This window comes from Leptonotus elevatus, chromosome 13 (assembly GCF_054856555.1).
Source record: "Leptonotus elevatus isolate MCC_2025b chromosome 13, RoL_Lele_1.0, whole genome shotgun sequence".
In the NCBI taxonomy this organism is placed as follows: domain Eukaryota; kingdom Metazoa; phylum Chordata; class Actinopteri; order Syngnathiformes; family Syngnathidae; genus Leptonotus; species Leptonotus elevatus.
In genome coordinates, this window is record NC_141251.1 from 20,510,077 (window position 1) to 20,537,485 (window position 27,409).

The 27,409-nt window shown below is 38.7% G+C and overlaps 1 protein-coding gene and 1 long non-coding RNA gene across 6 annotated transcripts in view; one reads left to right on the plus strand and one right to left on the minus strand.

Annotated features, from left to right (window-relative positions):
- hhat (hedgehog acyltransferase) overlaps positions 1 to 27,059 on the plus strand; it is a 31,520-nt gene extending 4,461 nt beyond the window's left edge. For 2 of the 4 annotated variants that reach the window (XM_086093465.1, XM_086093467.1), the window contains 5 exons: positions 1,146 to 1,296; positions 3,658 to 3,693; positions 16,906 to 17,107; positions 20,915 to 21,059; positions 21,370 to 21,877. In XM_086093465.1, the coding sequence (XP_085949591.1) occupies positions 1,146 to 1,296; positions 3,658 to 3,693; positions 16,906 to 17,107; positions 20,915 to 21,059; positions 21,370 to 21,611 (776 nt within the window). In that variant the 3' untranslated portion in view covers positions 21,612 to 21,877. Of the gene's footprint in view, positions 1 to 1,145; positions 1,297 to 3,657; positions 3,694 to 16,905; positions 17,108 to 20,914; positions 21,060 to 21,369; positions 21,878 to 25,972 lie in introns of those variants that run through there. The other 2 variants (XM_086093468.1, XM_086093466.1) reach the window with 2 other exon arrangements.
- On the minus strand, positions 1,090 to 26,478 carry LOC147164153 (uncharacterized). Of its 2 annotated transcripts, none has more exons than XR_015096939.1 (4): positions 25,970 to 26,478; positions 25,658 to 25,872; positions 24,313 to 24,421; positions 1,090 to 1,366 (listed from the first exon to the last, which is right to left on the minus strand). It is a non-coding gene; the product is annotated as an uncharacterized LOC147164153 (long non-coding RNA). The 2 variants fall into 2 exon arrangements; XR_015096940.1 differs by lacking the exon at positions 1,090 to 1,366 and adding an exon at positions 21,988 to 22,581.
- Positions 27,060 to 27,409: the final 350 nt, after the last annotated feature.

A 27,409-nucleotide genomic window follows, 5' to 3' on the forward strand; every position in this document is an offset into this window, starting at 1 on the left:
CAGGAGCGCCCCCCACCCCAACACGGCCCGCGCCCCCAACCCAACGCCGCAGGACGGGGCACTGCAGGCCCGCCAGGCACCCCACCGGTCCACAGCCCCCGCTCCCCCCACGACCCCCACCCCCACCAACCGGCAGCCCCCCGACCCCCAGCTCCCGGGGACCCCCCGCACCCAGGCATCGGCGCCGAAGAGGGGCCGGACAGCGGAGCGGAGAGGGTACCCGCGCCCACCCCACCCCACCCCCCGCCGCGTGGAGGGACGGAACACCGGGGGCAGAAGGGGAGATGAGGGCACCGGAGGACGGTCGGCACCCCCGAACCCCAGGCCCAGCGGGGAAAGGCCCCGGTTGTCACTCCAGCGTTCTTAGTGAAAGCTAACCCCTGTTACTGAGTCCGCAAGCTCGCCGACTGGCGAACTCTACCCCTAAACCTTGAATGTGACCCCACCCAGTGTATATACAAGTGTGTGTGTGTAGTGCATTAAAATTAGGAGCTGGTGAACCGGAGCAGAGGGAAATGATATCCACACGCTCCGTACACCCGCCTCCCAGGCATGTCAGTGAGTGTATGTGGTGCATTAAAAAAAAAAATAGGGGGAGGGGGGGGGGGGCGCGGCGGGGACACGGACAGGGGACCGCAGCAATGCTCTATACTGCGGTCTGCCCCAACCGATGGCACCACACCCCGACACCCCCGCAATGCAGCACCCCCCAAGAGACCCAGGGAACGGCCAAGACGCAGCCGCCACCCAGCAGCCATCAGAGGGGCAGACCCGCCCACGCCCAGCCAGGGGGGGCAGCACCTATAGAATTAACCCACTGGCATGCCGTGAATCCGAATATTAACCCTTAGTGCCCATTGGAGGCGAATCTGCTCGATCCTGTTGGCAGCAGCTGGGTTGCTGACTATAAAAACACAACCATTAGTTACAAATTGCCAAATACAGAAACATCAATGTAAGTTATCGCGATGCGGTGGCTCTCGCTAACAGGCAGAATTAAGTAACCAGATTTAGGTTAAAATATTCTATATACGTAGACCATGGTTCTATAAATTTTGATATTTGGTTTTTATTTGAGGCAGATATTTTTTCCATTAAAATGTGATTTATGAGGAGGTTAGACTATTGAGTCCTTTGTTGGGCAGGTGGTCTGGCTCTGGCCCTGGTGCAGTTCTTCTTCGTCAAGTATCTGGTCCTGTTTGGCCTTCCATCTATGTTGGCCACGCTGGACCAGCTGGTTCCTCCTGGTCTGCCTCGCTGCGTCAGCATCATGTACAGCTTCACCGGCATGTGGCGGTAAGTCGCATCCACTCACTGTCCACTCCACATCCCCAGCATTCCTTGTCCGGCATAGATGCTATATATCCTTGAAGAGAAAAGGCTTGCGTTTAATGTCAAGTGCTTTTTAAAGTGTTTCTGCACTTTGGCAATCACAGCCCCAGTGCTAAATTGTCTGACCTGCCATTACTTGCAATCATCACAACGGGCCACCTCCACATGACATCTGCGCTGCTTCTCAAGGACTCATGTTACAGCTCTCTCTTTTTTCTTTTTTTTAAATAGAGCTTAAGGGTGAGAGGTTAATGTAGCAAAATACACACAGACATGCACACACAAATATTTATAGCAATCAATTACATCAAGATATCTATTGAAGATATTGCACATGTCAGAGAAGTGAATATTTACTAGCTGCCTTTATGAGCCTTGCCAGCACATGACAATGCTGACTTTACACTGTGGGGGGCGCTGTTGATCAAAGATGTCACAAGATCAACGCTCCTTACATGGCAGAATGGAATTGTGAGGTTTCAATAAAATTTCCATGTGGAAGACAGTTTTTTACGCATCACTCCTCCATGAAGAAAACATTCCTAAATACTTCAAAAGTCGAACGCTCAAAAGTGGTACAATTTGGAGTTGAACCACTCATCAACATATGCAAATTTTGTTTAGCTTTTTTATTAGCAACATTTTCGCTATATTGAGTGACTTAGTAAGACTTGTGTTTGCAGTGTTGCCAACTTTGCAATGTTTTTATAATATTTAGCGTATTTTCTGACCACTCTAGCAACTATTTTTCCTAAAAGAGATTAGCTAAAAATGACAGCAGTGGTCCTAAAGTTAGCATCATTTTTATTTTTTGCACGGTGAAGGGAAGAGGGCCAAGATTTAACCTGACAATGCTTTGTGAAAATCTGCGGTTTTATATAGGCTACTGTATATATTGGGCGCATTCATCACAAGTCATCACTGTGTTATTAATCACTGTCAATAGTAATCTAATTCACACTTCTATACTTTACTATATATTTGGGAGTCCTGACGAAGGATGGCTAACATGAGCTGGCGGTAGGTGCCCCAAATTGTTATAATTTTTAAAAGGTAAAGATCATGATTGTTTTTTATTTTAAAATGTCTATTTCCTAATTATAACAAAATATATCACATCTACACAAGTAGCAAATATTTGAAGCAAGACAATATGCATTTTCTAAATAGATAAAAAATAATATAGACAAAGTTGTGGTTAGCATGTTGCCTTGGCCTTTCCAGTTTGACATGTGGCCCCTTTGCAAAATGAATTACCCACACCTGCTATAAAACAACAAAATTGCAAAATAATAATTTATATACAGATATAGAATTAAGAAATGCACAGTGAGCATCGCTAACTCACATCATGGCTCACGTTTGTCTATTTTTTTACATCCTTCACCATTCACTCCATGAACTGTATAATCTCTTCCTCCGAGGGTGACACACAATTTCTGTGAATTATTGCGGCATACTTTGAGAGTGTGAGGTGCCTAAATGTGTCCAACTTCAAACATGTCGTCATTTCTCTTGTTCAGAATCATTATGATAAGCTGAGATTTACCAAATACTGTATCATTATCTTCAACTCAAAAGCTGTACTGATATGATATCTAAAGTGCTGACATCTGTTTTTCCTGTCTGCCCATTGAAAAATGTACATGACTAATATATTCGTCTATGGCAGTAAATGGTTGGATTCCAGCTGACGAACATAAACGGCCACGACAGTGAATGAGTTGACCTGAGAAGCATGATTTTGGAATGAGGGCGGAACCCTCCCATCGTGCCGCTCACTGGATGTTATTCAAGAATATATAATGTAGGTTAATTACTTTCCTATGGGGAAAACTGTTAAATGTGTACAAAATGTGCTGAGATAGAACTCATGAAAGCAGACTCGGCACTGGCCATCTATTTTAAAACCAAGACATTTTTAGACGTGCGAACGTAACACTGAAACTGATGGCTACGATGTGCACAACTCTCAATAGTGCTGACCAGTGACGCACGGCAGTCCCGCGTGCGCTGAGCCGGCTCGTGTGGACAACATTGATGGAATGCATAAAACTGTCAGCCGACGTCATGGACAAAACAGGCAGCGTTTTATGGATGCAACAACTCTGGAAGACATGCTTTTTCTAATCTTCTTAATGATGAAAGGGAAAGAGCGGCTGGCATACAAACAGTAGACACCTCAACATGCCTGCGTTTATTTAGTATACTGCATAATGAAGGCGGTGGAGCTCAGGTGTTCCTGGCTTGTGGTATTATCATGCAAATGTGTGAATCCAATTAATGTTCTCCCCCTTCTCTCGCTCTGTCTTTCCACTCTTACAGGCATTTTGACAAGGGCCTGTATCGATGGCTCCTTAGGTAAGAAACCCTTCACATGATGTGCTCACATTGCGTCTTATCTTTTCACTCTCTTCTTTCTATTTATGAATTCATTCATTCACACAAACATCTGTATGTTTAGCTACCTGTCTAACCATCCATTGACAGTATACAAGAAAGGAAAATGTGTTCTCAGTAAAATATTCCCAGCAAAATATATATTTGTTATAAGGTGCAGGTACATGCAGCTAGTTAATTGTGGGAAAGTATTCCCACATACGTTATTGTGATTTTTATTCTCCTCACCTTTTTGCAGAGAAACAACTCCCACATAATACTTCCGATTTACATCGTTCAAATTTCAACTTGCTTCAAAAATTCACGCCTTCCAGGGTATTTATCGTCTAATTCCACATTACTTACAGTATTCACACAATTTAACGTTAACTCTTTGACCGCCAAAAACGTTTAATAACGTTTAGTAAAATCCAAATGAGTGCCGCCAAAGACGTTAAAAGACGTTCACTATGTTTTTTTTGCTGAAACGGGTGGAGGAAAGCCTTGGCAAGATGTGCTGAAAGTATCAAGCAGATCGAGTTAGTATAATGACTATTTTTGGGCACTAGATGGCAGCGATGACTCTCTTTGGACAAGATCGGGTAGGAGTCAGTAGAAGACGTGAGGCGGAGCTAGAGTGTTGAGGGGAGAATGGCGGAGGAAGCGAAAATGGCGACCGGTTGCAAGCAGCTCACACTTGAGCATTTTTTTCAAAGACGTAAAGCATCGACCAATGCTAAAGAGCACATTGATGATGATGATGGTGACTCCGAGGTTGACGCCGAAGTTGGAAGCGTTGACGCCGAAGTTGGAAGCGTTGACGCGGCGGCTTTGATCAAGTCGTAAAGCCTCACCGGCTAGCAATGCTAACGGCGGAAAACGTGGTGCACAACCGAGCACTTCTGTACAGGCGGACGTTCAATCGGACGATGAAGAGTACCCCGAGTCCAATGCATATTCATCGGAGGAGTGAGTACAGTCTGATCACGGAGAAGACACTGGTTCTGGACTACGATGCCACCATGAATGGAGTGGATAAGATGGATCAGAACATCTCTTACCACCCGGTATAGGAACTGAAGGACACGAGGAAGCCAGACGTAACACCAGGTCACCGTATCATGATCCTTAGAGTAGACTTGATGACAACATGGCCAAACACACACTGCAGTATATACCTGCCTCCCCGGAAAAAAAGGCCGGCAAGAAAGTGCACGCGAATGGGCAATCGCAGTGAAACTAATCTGTGGTGCAAATCCTGCTGCGTCCCCTTGCACGCAGGGGAGTTTTACACAATATACCTCACAAAAAGAAAAACTGTGTAGTTGAAACATCCACGCAATTGTAAATAGTACCACAGTTGCACACATTTATAAATAGTTTGCCAAATTGTTTTGTCAAATTGTTACACTGTTGAATGTAAATAAACGTATTTTGCTATCAAAAAACACTTTTTCATTGTTGGTGGTAGTGTTGTACAGAAGTAAAGCACTGTTTAGGTGTTTGTGGCATCATTTATGGAAAAAAAAAGGTGTCAAATACACTAGAGTGCATTAAATAATATCGTTTCACAAAAAGCTTGATTTCTCCGCATTTTGGTCCAAAACAGAGCATTTGGATGAAACTAACCTATTTTCTATTGTTGATTACTGAAAAACGGAATAAGGTAGAAACTAACTTTTTTTTTTCTGATGAAAGATAAGAGTTCAATCTTTCATTTGGTAGTATCTGTGTTTAGTCCAAACAGACCTTGAAAGATCAGTCAAAATGCTTAAATCAGCTGGCACCCACATATCCTCTTTTCTGAAAATGCTTGGCAGTCAGAGTTAAATATAAACTTTTCCCCCATTTTTTGTTGTTGTTACATTTTTCCATTGGATATCATTCGTTTCACTTTTTCATCTAAATGAATGGGAGGGTACTGCATGCCTAGGTGGCGCTATTGAGTGATTTTTTTGGGGGGTGGGGGCGGGCATTTTCCATTGGATATCATTAGTTCCACTTTTCCATCTACATCAGGGATAGGCAAGTTCGGTCCTAAAGAGCCGCAGTCCTGCATATTTTTGATGTCTCCCTCCTCGAACACACCTGAGAGACTCCTGCAGAACGTAATGATGAGCTGATGATTTGAAACACTTGGGTTTGGAGGCAGGAGACATTCAGGACTGCAGCTTTCTCGGACCGAACTTGCCTATTCCTGATCGAGATGAATGGAGGGTACTTTCAGATAACACTTTTACATTTGCTTGTTTAAAAAATTCATGCGTCCCAAATTCAAGTGTTTATTTTATATATTTATCTTTCAACTACAATTAATATTTTGCAATTTTCACAATTTATCTTTCAATTTACTTACTTTACAGCTATTATCATTCAGCTTAGCATTCATCTTTCAGCATTCCCACACAATTTCTGCAGAAATTGCACTTAGTCTAGTTTCCCCAATATAGTAGCTATAAAGTCTTGCACTGCATTCCTGTTCCCTCCCCAATATGTCAAGTGATTATTTTTTTGTCCATCTATCTATCTACATTGTATTTATTCCCCACTGAAGCACATGTTCATTTTGGCAGCTTATTGAACTCATCAATATTTAACTGTGTAAAAACCTTCCCAAATAGGTGGGTGTGCCTTGCACAGTTGGTCATAAATAGACAAGGATGCTGCATTTGCATGGGGGCTTTCTCATGATTATGAGCTTGCATGATGTCGTTGTTGGTGAATAATAGCAAGTGCGTGTCTGTTGTTGTGTTTCCACCCGTCGAACCCTGGAGAAATGTCTCCTTTGTTGAATATGTGCATATGGAGCAGCCGGCTCCTTTTGCCGGCTTATGCCTTGGACGGCTCGCGTTTTTATTATTAGTTTGCCTGCCTCCTAATGAAGCAAACCCCACTGAACGTGCTGCAGCCTGTTGGGAGTTTGCGATCCGCTTGGTGGAGGCACATTGCTCCGTGAAGGCATAGATGCTGCTGTACCACGCTTGTCTGAGAAAACATTCCCTTGTCTATAATTTTTTTCTTTTATCTTTTTTGTTTATCGGGATGCTACTAATCAGTACTAATTAGTGGAGGTGTCTGCTTTGCTTTGACATACATAAATCCATCCTTTTTCTATGGTGTTTCTGCTCATTGCTTTCGGATTGCAGGTAAACTAGATTATATCTGTTGACTTTTGGCAAGAGAAATGGGTTGTAAGGCCTGATGTGGAAAATGGTTCGCGATAGCAAATCAGTGCAATAACAGTGCTAAAAATCTTGTATTCTGATCCAGGCATTAGACTATCAGTCCATTTTAGAGCTGTCAAAATAAAGTAATTGATTAACAAATTAATCGACAACTATTTTGATAATTGAGTAATCGTTTGGAACCATTTTTTTATTTAAAATTGTCCAAATCCTCTTATTTCGGCATATCAACAGTAATTGTTCACTGATTTATGTAGTCCTTTATGAAAAAATACTCATTATCTTTAATGTTTAATCAAAAATAAGACATTTGCGAACATCTGTTTTTAAACAATGGCCGTACCAGTAACATAGTACAACATCAACCCCCCCCCCTCCTTTTTTTTTTTTTTAAGAAATAAACATCAATCACTAATTAATAAATGGTAATCATGGGGATTTTTTTTTTTGTAATACTCTTTAATGTAAAATTAAAATGAATCTGATTAATTGATTGAATAATTGATAGATTAATCGATTCTAAAAATATTCGATAGTGGCATCACTAGTCCATTTGGATACACCTACTATGCCACTAAAGATAAACACAAGAAAATAACCCATGCATATTAGGGCTGGATATTGATTTTAATTTCCTCAATCGATTCGATTTCGATTCTCAATCTATTTTATTTTTCCCGATTCAATTCGATTCACTTCAGTTCAATCCGAATTATGGAATATCAGTTCTTCTTGAATATCAAGGACATGATAAAAATAAAAACTAGAAAAATTTCCGCGGAAATTTTGGATGGGACTGCTGACTCTTGCAAGGTGGAAAGACGCATATAGTACTTTTAGCAATAGTAGTAGTAGTAGGACTTTTAGTAGTAACACTTGTAATAGCTAAAAAAAGAAAGAAAAAAAAAGCACGATTTAAATAGCAGTCCATTCCATTTCATTAAAAAAAAAATTATAATGTTGTGTTTTATTTTTTATTTTTATGTATGTATGTAAAAAAAAATTAAATGAGCTGAACAGTTTAAAATTTAAAGGATTGAAATCGGTCAAGAAATGTGGAAGTTAACCATAATCAACATAAACTAAAAGTATCTTACTGTTGCTTTAAGAAACATGCACATTCACGCACACACATTTGACTTTAACATGTTGGAGACTCGTTAGAACGGCAAGGGTTTGGGGAACCGAGCATGTTCTCATTTTTTTAATCGGATGACAAATGACCAAATTAGAGCAGGTTGAAAACTTTTGATTTATAAAAATGAAGAGGAAAAAGCCGACCAAATTAACATGGAAAAGATGGGCGAGAAACTCCGACTTCTCCAAGCTTAAAGTGAAAAAAAAGGTACTAAATAACACCTTAGCCAAAAAAAAAGTGGGTTTGTCTGAAAGAAGACCGTTGTGACTACAAAATGTGCGAATTTTTTGTCTAGTGAGCAAAGAAAAGCATTTTCCATTGGATATAATTAGTTCCACTTTTCCATCTACATCAGGGATAGGCAAGTTCGGTCCTAAAGAGCCGCAGTCCTGCATATTTTTGATGTCTCCCTCCTCGAACACACCTGAGAGACTCCTGCAGAACGTAATGATGAGCTGATGATTTGAAACACTTGGGTTTGGAGGCAGGAGACATTCAGGACTGCAGCTTTCTCGGACCGAACTTGCCTATTCCTGATCGAGATGAATGGAGGGTACTTTCAGATAACACTTTTACATTTGCTTGTTTAAAAAATTCATGCGTCCCAAATTCAAGTGTTTATTTTATATATTTATCTTTCAACTACAATTAATATTTTGCAATTTTCACAATTTATCTTTCAATTTACTTACTTTACAGCTATTAGCATTCATCTTTCAGCATTCCCACACAATTTCTGCAGAAATTGCACTTAGTCTAGTTTCCCCAATATAGTAGCTATAAAGTCTTGCACTGCATTCCTGTTCCCTCCCCAATATGTCAAGTGATTATTTTTTTGTCCATCTATCTATCTACATTGTATTTATTCCCCACTGAAGCACATGTTCATTTTGGCAGCTTATTGAACTCATCAATATTTAACTGTGTAAAAACCTTCCCAAATAGGTGGGTGTGCCTTGCACAGTTGGTCATAAATAGACAAGGATGCTGCATTTGCATGGGGGCTTTCTCATGATTATGAGCTTGCATGATGTCGTTGTTGGCGAATAATAGCAAGTGCGTGTCTGTTGTTGTGTTTCCACCCGTCGAACCCTGGAGAAATGTCTCCTTTGTTGAATATGTGCATATGGAGCAGCCGGCTCCTTTTGCCGGCTTATGCCTTGGACGGCTCGCGTTTTTATATAAAAAATATTCGATAGTGGCATCACTAGTCCATTTGGATACACCTACTATGCCACTAAAGATAAACACAAGAAAATAACCCAAGCATATTAGGGCTGGATATTGATTTTAATTTCCTCAATCGATTCGATTTCGATTCTCAATCTATTTTATTTTTTCTGATTCAATTCGATTCACTTCAGTTCAATCCGAATTATGGAATATCAGTTCTTCTTGAATATCAAGGACATGATAAAAATAAAAACTAGAAAAATTTCCGCGGAAATTTTGGATGGGACTGCTGACTCTTGCAAGGTGGAAAGACGCATGTAGTACTTTTAGCAATAGTAGTAGTAGTAGGACTTTTAGTAGTAACACTTGTAATAGCTAAAAAAAGAAAAGAAAAAAAAGCACAATTTAAATAGCAGTCCATTCCATTTCATTAAAAAAAAAATTATAATGTTGTGTTTTATTTTTTATTTTTATGTATGTATGTAAAAAAAATTAAATGAGCTGAACAGTTTAAAATTTAAAGGATTGAAATCGGTCAAGAAATGTGGAAGTTAACCATAATCAACATAAACTAAAAGTATCTTACTGTTGCTTTAAGAAACATGCACATTCACGCACACACATTTGACTTTAACATGTTGGAGACTCGTTAGAACGGCAAGGGTTTGGGGAACCGAGCATGTTCTCATTTTTTTAATCGGATGAAAAATGACCAAATTAGAGCAGGTTGAAAACTTTTGATTTATAAAAATGAAGAGGAAAAAGCAGACCAAATTAACATGGAAAAGATGGGCGAGAAACTCCGACTTCTCCTCGCTTAAAGTGAAAAAAAAGGTACTAAATAACACCTTAGCCAAAAAAAAAGTGGGTTTGTCTGAAAGAAGACCGTTGTGACTACAAAATGTGCGAATTTTTTGTCTAGTGAGCAAAGATTGTGGCCATGGTGACGAGTTGAAGTGAAACTTTTGGAAATTGATTTTTGTCTCTCGTCACTCTGTTGCTAATTGCGCCACTCAAGCAGACGCAATACACACCAATGTTAAAAGGCAATTTTTTTCCATTTCGCTCACTGTCTTTGAACCCGCACAGAGGGGAGAGCTTACATTCCTTAAAAAATATTTCAACACTGAGCTAAAGATGGGAAAAATTGCAACAAAATGAGCTAAAAATCATGCCGGCCGGTTAACGTATGCGCGCGTGGCTTGGAAAAAGCTGCTTGATTTTTGGACTTTTGTTCCCCTTTCCCATTCATTCCAATTTTTGGGGGAATTGTGTCGCCATGGTAACTCGGAATTCCGAGAAAAATAATGCCGCAGCAGCGAGTCAGATCGAGCCGCATCGTTTGATACTTAATTTGTCCCGGTGCGATGTACGGTACGAGCTGCATTCTTGCGGAAAAATCTGTGGAAGATAATATAATAATTAAAAATAATAATAATAATAAACCCGATTTTCTAGGATAGTAATATGTGCCTGCTTTGCTTCGCAAGCAGTAGCTCTGCTACTGCTTTGCTACGCAGCAGTCCCATAATAAAAACTCCACAAGCATTAAATTCCAAACTAGAAAAATTTCCGCGGAAATTTTGAATGGGCCTGCTAACTCTTGCAAGGTGGAAAGACGCAATACTTGTAGCAATAGTAGTAGTAGTATAGTAGTAGCAAGTACTTGTAGTAGTAGTAGTGAGTAGTAGTAGTACTTGTACTTGTAGTAGTAGTACTTGTAGTTGTAGTAATTTTAGTAGTAGTCAAATGGCCAAGATGGCCGCCGACCCAGGTGGGCGACGGGGAGAGAGTCCTTGGCGTACCTAATCAATTGGCCAAGATGGCCGCCCGTCCATAGGCCAAGCCTTGAGTACACCAAGAAAAAAAGGGGGTGAGTTGAGCTCAACAGTAGGAAAGATGATTGGCTGAGGCAGTTGCTATGCAGAAGTGAGAGACCAGGCAGTATAGCTAAAAAAATCACTATTTAAATAGCAGTCCATTCCATTGCCTTTAAAAAAAAATAATAATAATGTTTTGTTTTTTTAATGTATTTTTATGTATTTAAAAAAAAATGTAAATGAGCTGAACAGATTAAAATTTAAACGATTGAAATCGGTCAAGAAATGTGGAAGTTAACCATAATCAACATAAACTAAAAGTATCTTACTGTCCCTTTAAGAAACATGCACATTCACGCACACACATTGGAGTTTAACATGGAGACATCACGCACACACATTCAACACAAATGCATGAGATACGCACACCTCGAACAAAAGCCTCTCACGACTTAACGGTTCAAGATGCAGATTCCAGTTTGGGGAACGCGAGCATGTTCTCATTTTTTTAATCGGATGAAAAATGACCAAATGAGAGCAGTTTGAAAACTTATGATTTATAAAAAATGAAGAGAGAAAGGCGCCGAAATTAACATGGAAAAGATAGGCGAAATAGTCCGACAAATGACACCTTAGCCAAATAAAAGTGGGTTTGTCTGAAAGCAGACCCTTGTTACTACAAAATGTGCGAATTTGATGTCGAGTGAGCAAAGATTGTGGCCATAGTGACAAGTTGAAGTGAAACTTTTGGAAATAGATTTTTTGGTTCCCGCCACTCAAAGCCTAATTGCTCCACTCAAGCCCACGCAATACACACCAATGTTAAAAGGCTATTTGTTTCCCTTTCGCTCACTGTCTTTGAACCCGCACAGAAGGGAGAGCTTTCATTCCTAAAAAAAAAATTTGACACTGAGCTAAAGATGGGAAAAATTGCTACAAAATGAGCTAAAATTCATATCGGTCGGTTAACGTATAGGCGTGTCTTGGAAAAAGGTGCTTGATGTGTGATTTTGTCTTTCCTTTTCCCATTCATTTCAATGGGACTTTTTTTTGGGAGTTTTTTGGAAATAGCGTCGCCATGGTAACTCGGAATTCTTAGAAAAAAAATAATGCCGTAGCGAGTCAGATCGAGCCGCATCGTTTGATACCTCATTTGTGCCGGTGCGATCTACGGTACGGGCCGCATTTTTGCGGAAAATAATAAACCCTTTTCCCCTTCGCAGCAGGCCCATAATAATTACATTTTGCGGAGGCAAGACCCTGTTTTCATAATTCAAATTCAACACTTGTAAATGTAAATTAAAAAGATTCTGAATTGTCATAAAGTGCAGCAAGTCAGGTCTTTCATAAATGTGAGAAAATAGTTTTAAATTAATGTGAACAGCTATTAAAAAAAACAACAGTAAAATACAAACAAATGTCCTTTACATTTCAATGTTCTCCTTAATTTATGGGAAAAATATATTAAAATAATTGATTCATGGTTTTATGAATCAATGTCACGCTCAAAAAGGAAAATCGATTCGATATCAATTATTAATTTTTTTTTTAAACCCAGCCCTAGTGCATATCACATAATTGCATATCATAAACAAACACTTCTGATCAGTTTGTGTCCCTTTTTCAGTTTTGTGCAATATGAAGTCTGGTGGATTAGACTCTTGAAGTGGTTTTAATTAATTAGGGATTTAAATTGCAAATGAAAGTTTCCATTTCATCCCGTGTCCCCTTCCCACCAACCTTATGCTTAATGGCATCTCTCGCAATTATCGTTCTGCAGATGCAAAAACGATATGCAGCACACAATGCGCCGCACGTCCGCTTCTCGTCAAAAGTGCTTTTAAACAGGCTTTAATGTGGTGGTGAGATTGAGCCCGAACGGTCCGAGGAGGATGGCGTAGGTGTGTAACCATCACTCACTGATAGCCGTCTCCCCGGGCTGCTAAGTGGCTCCTTCTTTGTCATTCCATTACCTGCTGCAGGTACCGCTATCGAGCCAGCTGGAGGGTCCTCGACGGCTGCCAAATGAGAGTTTTTGCAGCTGAAGTGCATATGAGAAGGAGCGTTTGATCCCAAATCCAGGCAAATGCGCATCTTAGATGAACAAGTCGGACATTTAGACTCTCATTTACTTAAAGTGAGTGAGAAAATCCGTATTACATGTGTCACTCTATAGTCAACCATCTGCTTAAAGTGGTCGCAGTCTACGTAGTAGTAAAGGTACAATGCTGCCCTTCTGTCTGCTGGTAGTCATCCATCTGCTTACACACCTGCTGTCACTCGCCAATGCGGCCAAGCTGGCCGCTCTTTTCAAAGCTCCCAAAAACCTGGCTCGTGTTTCAGGAACTTTTGATTAACCACGGGGTTGCTGAAATAATGAGTCTGCAGCTCAGCAGCACCAGTAAGGCAGAAAGCCCCTTTCACACACAGAGACTGCTGAATTGACGCATCATTAACAGAAACAGCATATGAATTCTCCTTTGACACAGGCAAAATGGGATATGGCCAAGGATGGGGATTGAAATTCTGCTTATCAAGTCTTCTTTTGTTGCAAATGAGTGATGACGTCATATGCAAGAAGTGTATTTTGGTTCTGAACTTTTCCTGCAATGTCTAAAGTAACATTCCTCCAGGTCCTATCTTGTAAGTGACGCGCTAGCGCCATGTTTAGGGAGGACCAAAACTGCTAAAATGAAAAATAAATAAATGAATGAATGAATAAATAAAAGTGAAAATTAAAACATACATAAAAAATATAATTCAAATATTAATTACAAAAAATTATAAAATAAAAACAACAAAATATATATAGCCATAAATAAATAAAAGTAAATTAAAAAAACAAGATTAAAAAAATAAATGTCGAAATACTGTAAATACAAAAATAAATAGAATTAAATATCAATCAATAAATAAAAACACTGCTCTCACATTTATTTGTTTCACTCTCCATATGCTCTGTCAGGATTAAATGTTATTCAAATGAGGGGGTGGTTCTAAGCATGTCTTGAGTTGGTCTTGTGACTTTTTTTATTCCTGTTTATTTGTTGTAAGACATACAAACTTGGCAACAATCAATAATTTTTCAAAACAAATCCACAATAACTGCCATGGGAACAGTAGTTCACACAAAAAAATCAAAGAATCAGACACACAATGTTCACATACAATTATAAATTACATACATGAAATACAAATAAAATAAAATATAAATGACATTACAGAAATAAAATCAGGACATTCAACTCAACACGAGGTAATTTCTTCAAAATATTATTTATGATTTGTACTTAAGGTATTTTAATTTATCTTAAAGACTTAATATATATGCCAAATTTGTTAACATTTTAAAAAATGGAGTGAGATTTCTGAAACTTTTTCCTGTGAATGAGGAATTTTGCCATACATAAAATGAGATTTGTAGATATTTCCTCATTCTTATTTTGAAGGATGAGTCCAAAAGTTATATGATCTCTGGATAAAGAGGTGGACTTGGCGACTTGAGTTGCTCAACAACAAGTCGTGGTGACAGTGGACAAGATAGTCGTCCATTGCCGGAGCTCTCCATGCAAGCCGGCAAGACTTCCTTGTTCGCCGACCCGCTCACTCGACCATTTAAAGGCAGTTTGCAACAGCGGAGTCCAACCCAAGACACGCTTAGGACCGCCCCCTCATTTGAATAACATTTAATCCTGACAGAGCGTGTGCAGCATGAAATAAATAAATGTGAGAGCAGAGCGTTTTTATTTATTAATTGATATTTAATTCTATTTATATATATATATATATATATATATATATATATATATATATATATATATATATATATATATATATATATATATATATATATATATAAAATTCATTTATATTTTTGGAGTATATTTTTTTAAATATATTTTTATGTACATTTTATTTTCTTATATTTATTTATTTATTAATTGTTTATTTTGGCGGCTTTGGTCCTCCATACATGTTAACCTCCTTTCACCATATGAATTCTCTCCATTTTCTGGAACTAAATTTTAGATGACGATGACTGCCAGAGTCATGAGAGCTCAGAGGCGGGCTCTTACGTTGGCTCGGAGGCTGCGGTGGGTAGCTCCTGTGCATCTTTAGAAAACCTTTCATCAAGGGCAGAGAAGAGGCAAGGATTAACAAATATCTTCGAGCAGTCAACAGATTTGTGGTAAAAGGTTTGCCAAAGTAGATGCCATGAAAACTTAGTGAAGATGCTTTGGTTCTATTTTACTATTACAATTAGTATTTTATGCCCAAAAGAAGACTGCATTTGTTATCAAACAGTCGATTTGGGAATTTTCCATCTTGTAAGGAAGTATCAGAGATGCATGTAAGGAGAGTCGGGATTTACGATTTAACACCTGACACTCCTACGCTGTTGTGTTGAAAGCACTGTCACTACGTGTGGTGAGGTTCATCACTGGTGAGGCACTGACTCGTCTGGAGTTGGATATAAAAAAAAAAAAGAATCCAAAATACAAGATCAGCCTGTATTTTAATTGAACTTTAATTAAAAGATTTGTTTTCAAAGATTTTAATTATGCTTATCTCAATGCCACGCGGTTCAATATTGTGAAAAATGTGAGAAAGCAAAGGATTTTTTAATATAAACTCAAGATCATTGTTTTTTTAAATTGAAAAACATTCGGTCTCCACTTTGTTATGAAAGCCCCAATTATAAAATTACCCACGTGTCTGGTATCATGACTGCATGTCTGATGTCTCTAACAAACCAATCCATGTCAAAAATCCATAAAGAATTTGACGAGTTGTGATTAATTCATTGGAACCTTTCTTGGCTGACTGTGTACTTTGAGTTACTTTTCTGTATTTACCCGCTTTTTTATGTTTTTTATGCTAGAGCATACAGAAGGCTTTGATGCAGCCTCTGAACTGAAGAGAATGCTTATAGCAATTGTAGTTACTACAAAAACGGCCAGCAGGTGGCAGCACAGTATAAGAGATCAACCAGGGCCATGTTGAAAAAAGATCTTTCCCCCAGTGATTTAAACAGATTTGTGAATAATGATAAAATTTAGCTAGATTCTCATGCTAATTGCTGCAAAACAGATACAAACATACTTATTTTTTTTCCTGATGAAAGAAGAGACTCTAATCTTTCTTTTCTTCATAGCAATAGAGCACAATATTCTGTGGGCCTTGCAAAATTAGTCAAAATCCAGTAAAACAGCTCGGAGCGAAGGGGGTTGCTTCAGTGAAAATGTCTGGGAGTGAATGAGTGAAATATGTTAGACCAGGGGTCACCAACATTTTACAAACTGCTGCACTAAATTATCAGAACACTCTCAGTTAAGATGTTTGTATCACTTCAGCATACTTCCTTGACACCAATTATTATTACGCAAATTACAGATTATCAAACACTACACTATTGTACAGCAGAAACTTTGTCTGATTTTTCACATGAGTGGCTCCAGAAAATGTTTGGACAAGTGGATTACATATATAAACAATTCTGACACACCCAAGACCACCAGTAGACTTTGAACCTTGTCTGCACACAGCATGTAGTGATGGAAGATGTGTTTGTATGAATCACAGGGAAAAAACTAACAAACAATTAATTCCATCCAGTAGCATCATTAATAACACCGGCGCCACAATTGTTATTCTGGGGAGCGTCTATTTTTGTTGTTGCTTCAGGCGTCAGAGCTACCTTTATCTGATTAAAAATCTATGAACATGACATGACGCATGGCGGACATTCATAACCCCACTTTGTTTCGCATCCACACGAGTCATCAGCTACGTACTGAGTAAAGCAAATTAAATTGTCTCTGTGTTTTTTTTTTTTTACACATATGTTTAAATCATTCCTTTCCCGCTCGTGTTGCAGATACATCTACGTGCCTCTGGGAGGTTCGCATCACGGAGTGATGTCCAAAATGTTATCCACAGCGCTGGCATTCGGCTTCGTCTGCCTTTGGCACGGTGGCCATGACTACCTTCAGTACTGGGCCCTGATGAATTGGCTGGGCGTTCTGGTGGAAACCAGCCTGAAGGCGCTCTTTGGCTCAGCGCTTGTTTGCTCCTTTTTTGTAAGTTGAAAACACTCAACACACGTTGCATAGACCTCCACCAAGGCTTTTAGTCATACCTTTTTCTACAATCTTGCTATGTTAATACAGTTGACTTTGTCATGTCAAATGAGAAGGAATTTGACCAACAATTTGGGGGGAAATTATATAATCAGGACATTTCACAAGACTTAAAGGAGAATTAACTGTGCTTGTTATGCTGCTTTTTCGTGAATTCATTAGTGGCAATTAAGAATGTAATAAATTATAAAGTCACGTTACATTTTAGCATCGTTGATGTTAAGACGCTTTATGTACAGTGCTGCTCAAAAGTTTGTGAACTCTGCAGGCATGGTCGGATTTTTTGTATAAAATATTAAAATAACCTTATTAAATGTTTAGTCATACCCCAATCTACAATGCTGACATTGAAAATGATAATATTGTCATTCATTCTTGAACAAAAGTTGTTGATTTAAGAAAAACTCTGATTTCATAGGTGCAAAAGTATTTGAACCTCTCACTTAATCAGACATTGCACCTCCTTTTGCAATGAGAACTTCATCCAAACACTTTCTTTTAATGACTTATCAGTCTTTCACATCTACTTTGGGGTAATTTTTGTCACTCTTCCTTGCAAAATGCAGCCAATTCAGAGAGGTTGGATGGGCGTCTAGCATAATTTGAAAGAATTTAAATCAGGATTTTAACTGGGCACATCCAGAACATGAATCTTGTTGTTCTTCAGCCATTCCTTGGTTGTATTGCTGGAATGCTTTGAATTTGTGTCATGTTGCATTTATCAATCCTCTACCAGGCTGTAACTGCACAAAGGGCGGCTCCAGGTTATGTTCCAGGATATCACAATATTCCTCTGAATTCATGATTCCCTGGAGTTGTCCAGGTCCTGGGGATGAAAAGCCAGCCCAGAATTTAACATTCTCACTCCCATGCTTCACTCTAGGGAGAAGGTTATTTTGCTGGTATGCACTGTTGACTTTTCACCAAACATGACTGTTTTAGTTGTGACCAAACAGTTCAATTTTGGACTCATCTATCCACAGAAGGGACTTCCAAAAAGCTTCAGTGTTGTCCAGGTACTCGCTGGCAAAGTTGAGATGGGAAGCTTTGTTCTTTTTTGTGAGCAGAGGCTTCTACCTAGCAAGCCTTCCATGAAAGCCTTGTCGATTGACTTTTCTTCTGATTGTTAAAGCATGCACATGTGTCCTTGATGCAGCAAAAGAGGTCTGCAAATCCCTCAATGTGATGCACAGGTTGGCTTTCACCTGAATTATTATTTTTCTTGTGGATCTTGCAGATATTTTAGAAGGTCATCCACTTCTAGGCTGGATTGTAGTAATTTTCAGTGTTCTCTAGTTGCAGATGATCTGCTTCACAGTGGAATGATGAAGCTAAATTTTTTTTAGATGACTTTATAGCTTTCCCCAGCCATATGTGCTGTCACTACCCACTTCCTGAGGTCCCCTGAGATTTCTCTTCCTCTCAGTATGACTGACCTGTATGGGTTCACCTGGGTAAGACTAAAGTGATGTGGTTTTGTCTCTGTTTCAGTCAGTGATGCACATTTTCTTTGCTAAACCTCTCATTTCAGTGGTCCATTTCAGTGGTTAGTTTCGCTACCAATTTGTCCGACCTGATCCTACTTGACTGCTTGTTTTAAGAAATGCAGCTCAGGGCTCACTTACTTCTTTCTGCACCTACATGGATTGACCAAAAAAAATTTAAATTTAGTTTAGACTACACAATTGATAATAAATAAATAAATAAAAAAGAACAATGCATTGGATTGATAAACCTACACCTGTTATTTCATATAAAATGTAAGGGTTTAGATTGAACTACAAAATCAGGTTGAAACAACTGGAAAGTCCAAATTGCTGAAGAAGTTCACAAATCTTTGAGCAGCACTGTATGTCTGATAGTGATTAACTTGTTTTTATACCGTACTTCTACATAAGGGTTATAGAAACCTGTTTTATCAAGAATAATCAAAGAAATGGCATATACACTTGTTGGGAATCGCAGTGTCCAGTAAAAACACAAATCTGACAAATATAATCTGGATCAAATCAGGATTAAATTTGGTTTCTCATCCTTTGTACATATTTGGTCCTGCAAACGAAACACAATTCTACAAATGTAGTAAAATTGTACATAAGTGATACAAATTAAAGTAAAAACAAAAATCTGCCAAACACAATCTGGAACAAATCAGGATTAAATTGGGTTTCTCATCCTTCGTACATATTTAGTCTTGCAAACAAATCGCAAGTCTACAAATGTAGTAAAATTGTACATAAATGATACAAATTAAACTAAAAACAAAAATCTGACAAACACAATCTGGATCAGATCTGGATTAAATTTAATCCTGCATACACATATTATCATACAAGACATAGACTTGTCGGGTTTTTCTCTATGTTCAACAATTTCTGATGAATATAACCTGGATCAGATACAATTACAGTCTAGATTAGATCCAGATTCAAATCAGTCTTTTGAGCCACAGTCAGAGCACTACCAACATTCCAAGACAGAATTGTGTGGGGAAACGTTACAACAAATTGTAAATAGGATACTGGTGTGCAAACGTGTTGACATTTTCTGTGTTTAAAAAAAAGAAGAAGAAGAAATAATTCTGCCAAATGCCACCTGGATCAGATCTGGATTAAATGTGATCTCTGATTCAGCATAAACACTGGATCCTCCATTCAAATTGAAGGTCTATACCAGCATTCCAGAACATGTTTTTTTTTGGGAGGGGGAGGGGGGTCCTTTCCCAAATCAATGTGAAATATTGTACATTGAATTTGGATCAGATCCAGATTAAACTAAAGAGTCGAGGTTGATATATCTGTAGACTAGTAGTGCAGAACCAAACAAACTATTGTAGAGGTTTCTAAAAGGACATCTAGATTTATTAGATTTTCTCCTTTATTTCTTGTTTGCTTAAAGACATCTACAGTGAAACTTCATTTTAAGTAAAACATTCTACTTCATTCAATCTGTATCAAATGTAGATTAAACTCAGTCTATGATCGTGCATACATGTTGGATCTTACAGGCATATTGGAGGTTTACCAGCATGTCACAATTTATTTTAGCAGGGGCAAAAATCCCCTTCCCAAATACTTGTTAAGTATGAAAAAAAAAATCTGCCAAATGCATCCTGGATCAGATGTGGATACAATTTGGTTTCTGATCCAGCCTACGCTTTGGATCCTGCAAACAAAATGGATGTCTAGCAACATTCCAAAACCTATATTGGGTGGAAAATCAGATAGCATATTAACAAAGACAAATAAATTCTCAAAGAGAATCTGGATCAGATCCAGATTAAAATGTCTGAATGTACATATCTGTAGAGGGCAAGTTGTATGAAAACAGGCAAACCTTTTAAAAAGATTTCTAGCTGTACTACATTTCCCTTTAATTGCTTGTTTGCTTAAAAGGGTTGCTTCATGATCAAATCTTTCATAGCTAAACGGAGGGCATATAATTAGATTTAATAAAAAGCAAATGCTTGGAGTACATACGCACATTGGTTAGATGCTGTCACATCTAATTGCTGTGTACAGTTTGAGTAAGTAAAAGTGTTTTAACACATTAGCATCATCGGGGTACCTTCTCCTCCATCTTGCTCTCAGGAAAAGCTTGGCCTCCTCAAAGCGGTAATAAGGTCCAACTGTACCGTCGCCGCTGCGTCGCATGACACACTTTTGTTATTGCCGTTCGGTGGCGTCTCCATCACATCATTGTGCCGCTTCTCGAGGCATTTGACTTATTTGTGCGCTGATTTCCCAGGAGCGGCATTCCTCTGCGGCAACCAGGAGGCGCTGCGCCGCGCTGCTCTCCGCCTTCTCCACGGCCATGCTCATCCTCTCTAATCTGCTCTTCCTCGGGGGGATTCATGTTGGCAGGATCTTCTGGAAGCGTGTCTTCCTTCAAGGTAACGCCGGCCTTCCATGCCGACACGCCATTGCTTGAGTGAAGTATGAAAAAAAAATGGTGCAATGCCCCAGGAATTGACCAGGCCACTCAAAATTTCTAAGCCATGGCCTAAAAGTACACTTTTTTTGTTTCATAGCAAAGGACATTTATCACCAAAACAATGCAATTAATTTTATAACGTAATATAAAGAGCACGAAAAAGGGGGTGGGGGTTCACTGTAGTTTGTTCGTCCAGATCCTCTTCCAGTAAGAGTTGCTGCTGTTCCACTGTGTGCATTTGGCTGCGTTTTTTTGTGCCTCCCAAATAGAGAGACATCTGGCTGAAGCCCGGCTCATTTGCTCGTCAAAGTCGCAGCGTCATCAGTCTTCATTCAGCAGGGAGCTCGCCCCATCGCCGCCGTTATCCTTCAACTCATTACTGGCGCGTGGACCCACAGCCACCTTTCTTTCTGTTCCCAAGATCTACTCTTCTTTTTCCGGGCCTCCACGGGACCGTAGCAAGCGGGTTCCAGGCAGGGAGCTTCCAATCGGTCGAGCAACGCTTTTATAACTGTGCACTGTTTTCAGCTGAGAGCCAATTAAAAACAACTAGTCAGTTGTTTGTTTCAACTCCAATAAGCACCTTTTAATAATCCACAAAATAGCTTTTTGGTCATAACAATACACATCGCTTTTTATTAGCTAAAAGTATTTGAATACTGTGCGGAGTGTTAATCCTACAGAATTATGTTTAAAAATGTGACTGCTCTGGTGAAATGATTTCACATTTACATGGATTTTCCTCCCCGAAAGTGTCTTTTTTCCCACTAAAAACGTTTAATTCTCCTACTGTGGTACACACAGAGTTTGGGTGGGGGGGGGGGGGGGGGTTGAAAGACTAATGGCAGTCTGGTAAAATTAACATATAGCCAAATGTGTTGGGCTGGGTTTAAATTCATAAGAAAATACAATTTTAAAGACCAAGGTTTTTTTTTTTATATTGTTTTTATTTTACAGTTTTCTTGACATTTACTGTTCACATGAATTTAAAATTATGTTCTTATAATTATGAAAGACCTGACTTATTGTACTACAAATGTGTGTGTATCACTGGTATCTAAAATGTCTTTCTAAAACGGAAAATAAGATTGAGAGAGAAATTATTGTTCCTCAAACTTTTGTCAATGACGTGCAGTCCTTGGTTGATAATAATAATTATTATTATAATTATAATAATACATCTATTTTCTTAACCGCTCACAATAATCATAATCATAATAATAATAACAAGTACATTTATTCCAACAGAATCTTATGGACTTGAACAATCTGAAGCTGAATTTCTTATTTTAGTGTTGTAGAAAACGTGAAGCAGACATATAAATAGAAGCGTTTTAATTGCTCGGGGGCAGCTGCAGGTGATTAAAAAGTAATAACACACTCAAACAGTTTCACGTCTTGTAAAAAAAAAAAGGCCTTAAAAGGTTATTAGATTACAAGTATAAATGTCTTCAATATGTGTGATTGTGCTCCGTTCAGACCTGAGGTGAGACAAAATCCACATGAGAGTCGCATTATTTTTTCTGCTTATTATTACTGTACTGTTCTTTTTCTGAAGGAAGAAAAACTTGAACATGTATTAAATTCTACAGCACACAGATTTGTAGTCTATATGGGAGTAAATTTATGCCAACGAAACACACAGACCACTCGTGTGCGTGGACTCTTCCTACATGACTGGTCAGCCAATCAAATCAGCAGCTTTGCGGGTGGGTGTGTACAAAGTAGTCTTAATTTTGTCAACGAAAATTAAATGAAAATATTTTCGTCAACACACATTTTTCACCGGACGATAACCAGACTAGACTAGACTAGACTACTATTAAACCATAATTGGGATTAAATCAGTATGCATTTTCATCGACTAATAAAGACGGGGGGAAAAATGGACAAAGATTAAGCTCACTTAACTCATTTGCTCCCAAAAACGTATAAATACGTTATATTTTAAATTGTTCCGAAGACATATTTATACGTTCTTTATGTGTTTTTATTATGCTTGAGCATACCGAAGGCTTTGATGCAGCCTCTTAACTGAAAAGAACGGTTGAAGAAATAGTAGTTATTACGCAAACAGCCAGCAGGTGGCAGCAAAGTATAAGAGATCAACAAGGGCCATGTTGCAAACTTTCCTGTTGAAAAAGGAGAGTTTAATCTTTCTTTTGGTAGCTTTCATGTTTTTATAGCAATAGAACACAATATTCTGTGGGCCTTGCAAAATCAGTCAAAATCCAGTAAAACTGCCAGGAGTGAATGGGGTTGCTTCAGTGAAAATGGCTGGGAGTGAATGAGTTAATAAAGACTGGACTAATTTATGAACATTTTAGTTCACAAACTAGAGATGAGATGAAAATTATAATTTTGTAAAATCTTGTCTTTGCTAATCTGTCACTAACACACAGTTACCCACCCCCCAGAGACAGGGGAAACACACAGGAACACAAGACAAACACAACAAACTAAAATAAAACAAAACCCTAACCCTGAACTGGATTTAAACAGTAATTCTTTCACGATTCAATATTTAAAAAAAAAAAAGGTGTTTGAGGGCCTGTTTTCAGCTAGAATTATTACTAAATAGTGGTTGTAATGGCATTACTATTTTGTCCGAACAGCTGTTTCACAATGAGGTCCATATTTCACGCAGTAATGTTTGGCAGCATGTGTCTCTGCTGGCCTTCTTCACGCGCACGTAACTGTCATCCGGTTGTAAATAAGTGAAGAGGAACCTACAAAAAGAAACACTTGCGTGTTTAAAAATGCCATTTCTCCGGTGTGAATTATTCACGGCTGAGAACTAGAAACTCAAACTGTGTCTCTCACTTGGCCAAATGGTTCATTTCGGCGCTAATAATAGAAGGATACAAGAGGCTCGTGAGCGTCGTTAGACACTGTAGCGCTTCATCAACGGCAGATCAATGCTTTTAAATCAGGCCCGGCCACAGTGGGACGCACCTCTGACTTCGCGGCTCATGAGTAGTGTTCGCAGTTTGGTGAGCTACATCCCATAATAGTCGCTTCAAACTGACACTTTGAGTCTGAGGCTCTTGCTGTAATCATGTGGAATTGGAACAAAAATATATTACAGTCGTGACGGGACGAGGCGGCTATTTGTACAAATGCGTGTTTATGTGCTTAGGTGCTGCTGTTTTGGTTAGCAACAGTTTTCAAATGGATGTTTGTGTATGAACAAATAGTGTCGACGAACCAACCTCAGTACTGTTACTAGCTGACAACTTCCCGTAATTTCTGAAGGAGGTGGTAAAAGGGAGGCGCGGTCGTATGGTGCTGTTGGTCGTGACGTCCTTCCGGTGAGTTAGCCTGCGTGGCAGAAGAGTTAATCAAGCGGCAGAAGGGGGAAAAAGAAGCTTTGGCGCAATTAAGCAACCACTTGATTAAAGCCACAGGAGCAATCAGCAGCGGGAAATTGGATATTTATTGTCTCCGACCTATTGTGTTGTGACGGTTGTGTGGAAGCCTGCCAGCTCATGGACCATAATCACAGGACATTACTTTTGCTCGTGATATTATACACACGTTTGGCACATGGCCTCACCGTTTAAGGCTAATGGGAAGTGGCCAGTGGTGATTATTTACTCAATAGCAGAGAGTACAAGGCATCGGTTTGGGGGTAAGGAATTGAAGTATGATATGATATATGATGAAAAAAAAGAATACAAATGAAAATATGTTAATAGTAATAATAATGACAGTTAAAAGTGTAAAACAATAAATGGCATTGATAAAAATGATTTATTTACAATAACATGATGTTTAAAATATATATATTTAAATAATTTTCCCAAAATTTAATTTAAAACATTTAAACTCATCATTTAAATTAATGTTTTATTTAATTAATATATAGTAACATATTAAAATACACAAGAAAAATCATTAATTATTTTTTTTTTATTGATGAATATTTGAAATTTTATAGTTGATATTTTAACATTTCTCACACATTTGAAAGAAAAATTAAAATCCCTATTCTTAAATAAAACAAAATATTGAAAAATAATGCTTAATTAAAATATAAGAAATGTTAAATAGTATAGAATAAAATGTTATAATTAAATGAATTTTTTTTAATCAAGACAATAATAATTAAAAAAAATCCTACTACAAATGAATAGATATTAAAATTATACTTCATTAAAAGTAAAACAGCATGAATTTTAAACAATAATTATGATGCTCTGTATATCAAGTAATATTCATATTTGAATATTTTCCCAATAATTTGAAAAACATCCTGATTAATTTACAGCTAAAAAATCATGTTTAAAAAAAACATAATAGATGTTCCATTAAACATTTACTAACAGTAGCATCTATCTTTAGAAATGTTGTACTACAGCTCTACAGATGCCATGATGTCTGCTCTGCAAGTTGGGTGTGCTGTAATGACTGTTTAGCATAGATCCTTTTAAAGGTCATAACAAACAATTAGACTTTATATTCAGGCAAATACAATGCATTTTATTGACTGAGGCATCTCTGAGAGTTGAGGTTGTCTATGCGAGCACCGTTTGAGCTTGTTGTTTTGCAACTTACATACGTGTGAAGACAAAACGCCTGGGCGTCTTCACACCACAGCGGGGCTCCATTTGAGGGTCACGCAGGGTCCAGCAGTGTCTCATTTGCAATTCCCAAACAACACAATGGAAATGAAAATCCAAAAAGCATTGTTGCTGCAGGTGCACGCTCCTGGAGGGAAGCCAGCCAGCTCTGGAGGAGCTGCAGACAGCTGCCGTTACCTGTTCACGGCGCTATAAATAGAACACAAACACAACACGCAGGCTCATTAGCTGCACTGATATTCAAAAGCCAAAAAGATTTAAAGGCTTGTTACGCTTCTCCCCGTACCAGGCTGGTCCACGGTGGCGCCGCCCATGCTGGCCTTCCTCTACTGCTTCGCCCAGGTGGGACTGGAGTGGACTTCTCACCCACCGTGAGTCACCTTGACTTTGCTACGCAGCAAGAAACGCAAAAATCATCCGCGCCAGGACCACGCTTGGAACCTTGCCCGTCACCATGGAACACGATTGAAATGCTGGCTGAAGTGAAGCGGTTAAAGCAGGGACTCGCAAAGAGGGCTGTTTTTGTTTGGTGAAGTTAACACCACACACACTGTAAATGCATAGTGCACATAAAAAAAAAAGTGTGATATAAACAGTTTAAAAACCAACGATCATGTAGCAAAATCGAAGGTCATGTTTTTGAGTAGATCACGTAATTTGAAAATACATTTTATGTTGTCGCTGTGAAATTAAACATGTATACGCAGTTGATTTTAATTTTATGCAAACTAAAAAAAAAATGCACACAAAAATGGAGAAACAGTACAGTAATCATTAAGATGCCACAAGACGGCTCCAAAGCCCTTTTCTAAATAGGAAAGTAGTAATTAGTAGCGAAAGTTACTTTTCAAACATCAAATCATCTTTTAGCTATTTAATTTTAAAGGGAAGTCAACCTTAAACATTTCTTCACGATAATATGTTATATGTGACCTCACTAGTTTAAACATGACATTGTGATTAATATTGCATTTGTCGAATATGAGTTGTGAAGCAAAATCCAACCGTTTTTATCCATCTCAGGGGGCGGCCATTTTGCCACTTGCTGTTGTCTGTAGATGACATCACAGCTGTTCAGGGCTCAGGTAACAACCAATCACAGCTCACCTGTTGTCTGAAGCTGCGCTGTGATTGGTTGTTACCTGAGACCTGCGCAACTGTGATGTCATTTTCACGCAATAGTAAGTGACAAAATTAACCCCCCGCTTTCTGATACTGATAAAAACTGCAGACATTTGTTGCTTAACTCATATTCCATTAATGCAGTATTAACCAGAATACCATATTTAGACTAGTGGGGCTGCATAGAACATATTGTCCAAAAATTATTTTTGGGTTGACTTCCCATCCATTCATCCATCTTCTTAACCGCTTGTCCTCACAAGGGTCACGGGTGGGGTGGGGGGGGGGGGGTGAGGGGAGGGCGCTGGAGCCTATCCCAGCTGGCTTCGGGCAGTAGGCGGGGTACACCCTGAACTGGTTGCCAGCCAATCGCAATGGTTGACTTCCCTTTTAAGGCTAATGTTGTATGTTGTATAAAATAATGGCCAAAGTCTTATTTTGTAAAAAAAATTCAGAAATCATGAAAAACGAAACCAAATACTTATTATATGCATTAAGAATTCCATTTCAGGGTTAGTGATTGAGTGATCTGTTTAACTAATTTACTCCTAAAAACTTGTAAAAGCGTTCTATTTACAGTAGAAGTTGAAAGAATAAAAAACGT